The 6,280-nt window shown below is 41.4% G+C and overlaps 1 protein-coding gene across 1 annotated transcript in view; it reads right to left on the bottom strand.

The window, feature by feature from the left end:
* rfx4 (regulatory factor X, 4) overlaps positions 1-3,091 on the bottom strand; it is a 28,396-nt gene extending 25,305 nt beyond the window's left edge. The window contains 2 exon segments of the mRNA XM_023971718.2: positions 428-514; positions 2,855-3,091. Of these exon segments, the coding sequence (XP_023827486.1) occupies positions 428-514; positions 2,855-2,897 (130 nt within the window). The 5' untranslated portion in view covers positions 2,898-3,091.
* Positions 3,092-6,280: the final 3,189 nt, after the last annotated feature.

The raw sequence follows: 6,280 nt of genomic DNA on the forward strand, positions 1-6,280 counted from the left end.
GTTGCTGTGAATAAAAAATAAAAAAATAAATCTAAACTGATTAAAACCAGACAAAAGATTGATGCTTGATGCAGTACACTAAAACTAAAAAAGTGATAATTTCTCTCTTTATCCAACTATTCTACTCTGCAACAATATTATGATTATATGATAATCAGTGGATTATCAGGGACATTTGTTTTTGACACGTTTTGTGAATAAAGTTGTGTGCTTTATTTGAACAAATTCCAATCCTACAAGTGCACTGACTTTTGCCATATTTTACGCATCTTATTATTGCGCACCTTTTTATAGCAAATATCAATTTAATCAATAGCACTCTTAATTTAGCCCCATGACAATATATTATTTCAAGAGATATTTATCCATTACTTTATGAGTTGGAGTAATAAATACAACATTAAAGCGTTATACAGTCACTGCTTACTTTCGTCATTGGACGTATTCCCCAGGGACGTGTGACTGGAATACCGCTTGCTCTCGTTCTCGTTGAGACATCTTTCAATCCAGCTCTCTAGAAAAATGCAAGATGGCCCACAGATCAGGGAAAAGCCTACAGAAATTTACAATTGTAGGTTTCTGTCAGTAGCCCACATGAGTATTAATTATTTAATAATTTGCGCTATGGCCCATCAAAATGTGGCAACAATTGGGTGGTCAGATTTGTCCAATATTTGGTTASCCTACTCTATTGGCCCTAATCAATATAGGGCCTATTTTAAAATGTGGTTCACAAAAAAAGTAATCTAAATAAATCATAAATAAATCACAATCTAACAATCAGATTTGTTTATCAAAAGTTGACTTTGCTTAAAGCTGCAGCTGCAACAGGTGGCCTTTTTATAACTTCATTTTAAGACACATTTTGCCAAATGCAAAAAAAAGGCCATAGACTCAGTCTAGCTCACGTCTAAACAGTGCACAACCAGTTGCATATCACTGCCTACACACACTCATTTGGTCACCTAATGTGACAGAGCAATTCGACTACAATCTATTGTTGGGGCCTAGCGCAGCTGTGCTTCTATTTGAAATGTTTTCACCAACACTGCAGGAATCATTCATTGTTCTTGAGGGGACTACAAGCGCGCACACTTGCCCAATTGAGCCCGCGCTCATTGCTAGAGCAGCCTCGCGACACAGACGCCTTTGTCCCATTCTAATTTCTACTTAGAAATAGCTCAACTGGTGTCCTTTCTTGGGACAGAAACACTTCTAATATTTCTCGTAGTCCTGTAGATCCTGTTGCCCGCATGACAACAATCACCATAGTAGCAGTTGCCAGGTTTGACTGTTGGCAAGGCAACCTGTTCCATCCCATCAGAAGGGGTTAGAGAAGAGGTCATGGAAATAGAAAAGTTAGAGACTCCGAACTATAAGGATAMATTAACATTTGGTTGATGAGTGGCACGCGCTGTTACAATAAATAGCCTAAGAAATGAGCTAGAATGCTTTATCTCATGAATAAAAGCAAACGTGGAGGCTATGCCTAATTTATCTTTGATCTTTGCAAAGCTCTCCTATTCTATAGCCTTAGGCCAGGCATTMGTTTTTAATTGTAAGAACAGAACAGTATGCCTAACTTGGTTTACAACCCACAAGTTGACCAGAGAACACGTGCTGTCATCAGGTCCATAAAGTTTAAAGGAATTATCAAATGAATAAACAGAAATAATCATTATTGTCATCATCATAATTATTTATAATAATATCACCATCATTACATCACATTACATTATATCATTACAATTAATACCAGTACATTATTAGGCTGACGTGTAACTTATTTAACTGTATTGTGCACTAGACTAGCTGATACTTTAAAATGTTTCCCCAGTCATTGATGAAGTTAGTCCACTGAGGTGAAAATAATTCTCCATTGTAGCACTGATCCTTGGGCTGTAATTGAATCATTTGCCATGAGCACAGATAAGGTAGAGCTCTGAATAATTGGATTAAATTCGATCAACGGGCTAAACGGATCTCTGATAATTTTATAGGCACACTCTTTCATGTTAACCAACTCCCCACCAGACAGCGAATTACCATAAACARCAGGGGAAAAACTCCCCGACGATTATACAGTAAAGTAAATAAATGAGTCGAATAAAATTAAGTATGACGTTAGATTAAGAACACAATTAGAAAAACGCATAGCTAAAGCCGCAACATTCATTCTAACTAATTATTGCCTACATCTGCATATTATGGCTGTTTCGTATAATCGCCTTATTTGAACATTTTAAGAGCCCACTTTTCAGAAGAAGGCTTTTTCTGTTACTTTTGCGATACAATACGTTTACCATAAATATTTAGTTTTTGATATTACATCGAATTTACTTTAGGCTGCTTCTTGGGTCATGCCGTGCGACTTTATCCTGCTGCGGRCGACTGGTCGCTTATTTCCCCCAGAAGTTGTTTACAAGAAGCAGGTGCGTCACAGGCTACACGCGCCTCGAAGGCTTAGAAGATACTTTTTTCCCAAAGAGATTGAAAACTTTTAGGAATCCTGCTGTARTTTGCTGAATGTAGTCTAATAGTTGACATTTCATTCATGCTCCTTAATCAACGTTTAGGCACAAAATAAATGGCCTAATGTCATTCCATAATCAAACCACCCCTWAAACCTGCTTTTTGTTGGTATATATGTGTCATGAGTTAATGGCACAAAACCACAATGCCTCTTTTGTTGACATCTTAAAGAAACTAAAATCTAACACATGGCTCTAAACTGGCTGTAGAGAAAGTCACAAATTCCCAGGGGCCCAGTGGCTATAGTGATCCACAACAGAAAGTGGTTCCCCATGCATCCTGATAAGGCAAGTCGGCAGTGTTGCAGGACAGGATGACCAACCTGTGGAATCCATATCAGGCTCCTCCAGCAGCCCACAATGCATCCTCTTCCCATCAACGGCACACTGGCTCCTCCAAGAAAATGGCTCTGTGCACGTCTCCCCCTCCTCAGTAGGTTTCCTCTTGTCTAGCTCCGTGTCTCCGTGACCGCTGCCTATCCGTGGCAGGAGATGGTGAGGCTCTGGGCTCTGCCGAGAGAGGGGTGGTGTTGGTGGTGAGGGGAGGTGGTGGGGGTGAGGGGGGGTGGGGGGGGTAGAGACTCCAGAAATCCAGCGGGGGGGAAAGCCAGACCCGTCAAAATGTTTGCTGATGTTTCATGGGAAAGGGTCTGATTTTATAGCAGCCCTGATGGGGACATGTCATTGATAGGCTCAGAAGGCTGATGAATGGCCTCAAGTCAGATGGGGATGTGGCAAGGCTCACTGGAAGCCTTTTGTGGGGCTGTTTTGAATAAGAAAGGCTCCCTCCCCAAGAAAAAAAGAGGCTTAGATCTACGCAATCCTAGCACTGTGGCCTCCCCGTCTTCCATTATAGCATTTAATACGTTTTTATACCCCCCCACCTCGGTCCTACACACACACAAACCCACCGCCTCCTCCACCCCTCTTATTTAAAGTCCAAGCTCCCATGAACACTTGTTGGCCCGTTTCAGAACTTTTTTGATGTCTGTCTTCCTCCATTGGCCATGGGAACTGCAACATGACCACTGGAGCAAGTTTTTAGGAAACTACTTAAAGAGAGTGCTACTATATTTATTTTTTCCCACACATTCCAATCACTTTCTTATTTCAAAACACCCTCTTTACTATGATGCCTTTATAAACATTTTAAAAATCACAATGTTGCCTAGTCTAAAATGGCACAAGTGCGAAGTTTGTAGGGGGGGTCTTTTCCCCCATCTCCCCCTCTCCTTGAGGCAACCTTATTTTAGTGTGCCTCGGAGGAGAGCACTGGCCACAAAGGGAGGAAGTTGGGAGGGCTCTGATGGAGTGCCTGTGAGCTGGAGAAGGGAAAGCTGTGATTAGAATATGAATAGAACCACAGGAGAAGGGGGAGAGAGGGAGTGAGGAGAAAGGGGGATTATGGCTGAATTACTCCCCACCACACTGTGGATGGCACTGGAAGACTCTGCTCTTCTTCAGAGTTGCCGGTGCGCAGGCGTAGGGACACTGTCGGTGTTGGTGCTCTTACCATGCGTCCAGGACAGTTGGGAAAGAACACGTGGTGCCCATGAGAGTACAGGTCATACATGAGACACTGACTGACATGCAGCACAACACTATACAGTGCATTCGGAAAGTATTCAGACCCCTCAACTTTTTCCACACTTTGTTACGTTACAGCCTTATTCTAAAATCAATTAAATTGTTTYYCCCCCTCATTAATCTGCACACAATACCCCATAATGACAAAGCAAAAACAGGGTTAGAAAGTTTTGCTAATTTACGAACAACCAAAATTACGGAAATATCTAAATTTCATAAGTATTCCGACCCTTTACTCAGTACTTTGTTGAAGGACCTTTGGCAGCAATTACAGCCTTGAGTCTTCTTGGGTATGACGCTACAAGCTTGGCACACCTGTATTTGGGGAGTTTCTCCCATTCTTCTCTATAGATCCACTCAAGCTCTGTCAGTTTGGATGGGGAGCGTCGCTAGACAGCTATTTTCAGGTCTCTCCAGAGATGTTAAATCGGGTTCAAGTCCGGGCTCTGGCTGGGCCACTCAAGGAGACTTGTCCCGAAGCCACTCCTGCGTTGTCTTGGCTGTGTACTTAGGGTCGTTGTTCTGTTGGAAGGGGGTCCTGAGCTGTCTGGAGCAGGTTTTCATCAAGGATCTCTGCATTTTGCTCTGTTCATCTTTCTCTCGATCCTGACTAGTCTCCCAGTCCCTGTCACTGAAAAACATCCCCACGAAAAAAGACACATGACTCTAACCCAGTAATTTGTTCACATTCTTAGGATCTGGAAATGGATGAGGTATTTTCTTAACATACATTAGTATACATTGACAGCCCAATTTGCCTGAATCATGCTTTCCACCCTGCATTGGATGATATGGTGTTTTCACAGTGGAGGGAGAAGGGGCTCACAACAATTGGTAATTTATACATAGATGGTCAGTTAGCTTCATTTCAACAATTACAGGGTAAGTTTAAYATGCCAGCAACACATYTTTTCAGATACCTCAAAATCAGGAATTTCTTAAAGGACACATATCCCACARTATGACATTAAGCCAAATAATCCTACATTAGATAGCCTGACCCTTGTCAAACCCCATTCAAAAGGGTCGGTCTCTACACTGTATGATGTGCTACAGGCCCACATAGAGGTATCCACAGACCCTATTAAAAGGGCTTGGGATCAGGAACTTAGTTCAGAAATCTCAGATGAGGACTGAGTAGAAGCTCTCAGGAATATAAACCACAGTTCAGTGAATGCCAGACACAACCTTGTTCAGTGTAAGGTGATACACAGGTTAGATTACTCAAAAGTTAAACTGCATWAAATATTCCCAGACACCTCACCACTGTGTGAGAGGTGCACGCAGGATGAGGGAACTTTGAACCACTTATTTTGGACATGCTTTCTGGGCTCTAATTTTTGTTTACTTATCTAAAGCCTTTGATAGAGTTATAGGCCCAGACCAATTGATCGCTCTGTTTAGTACAGTTGATGGGAATAACCAGGAAGGGAAGGCTGTCTCTCTTTGTACTCTATTAGCCAAAAGACTCATATTACAGCTACCTTTGAAATTAGGTTATGGGATTTAGGGAATGTCATTTATATGGAAAAGATTTGATACAATACCTCCAATAGAAGTCCAATGTTTTACAAAATATGGCAGCTGATACAGGATAAATGGTCTATTACCCCTTCATAGCTGGGTTGATGATCTGCTGCTACTCTGTGCTGTACTCAATATTTATATTTGGTTTAACTACACTGCTTGTAATGACTATACGCTGTCTTCTTATAAAATGTACCACCTAATAGGATTTTTTTATTTTTGTATGTGTGAGTTAATAGTTTTGAACTCTAAATTTGGCATCCAATTCAACACTACAATGAATGTCAATGTTTGTATCTCTGTCTTCTTTTTTTATTGGAAAATACTAAATATACTAAATATATTATAATATTTTTTTTTAAACATCCCCACATGCTGCCACCAGCATGCTTCACCGTAGCGATGGTGCCAGGTTTCCTCCAGATGTGACGCTTGGTATTCAGGCCAAAGAGTTTAATCTAGGTTTCATCAGACCAGAGAATCTTGCCTTTCGGTAAACTCCAAGTGGGCTGTCATGTGCTTTTTACAGAGGAGTGGCTTCCATCTGGCCACTCTACCATAAAGGCCTGAGTGGTGGAGTGCTGCAGAGATGGTTGTCCTTCTAGAAGGTTCCCCCATCTCCACAGTGGAACTCT

This window comes from Salvelinus sp. IW2-2015, linkage group LG26 (genome assembly GCF_002910315.2).
Source record: "Salvelinus sp. IW2-2015 linkage group LG26, ASM291031v2, whole genome shotgun sequence".
NCBI classification, from domain to species: domain Eukaryota; kingdom Metazoa; phylum Chordata; class Actinopteri; order Salmoniformes; family Salmonidae; genus Salvelinus; species Salvelinus sp. IW2-2015.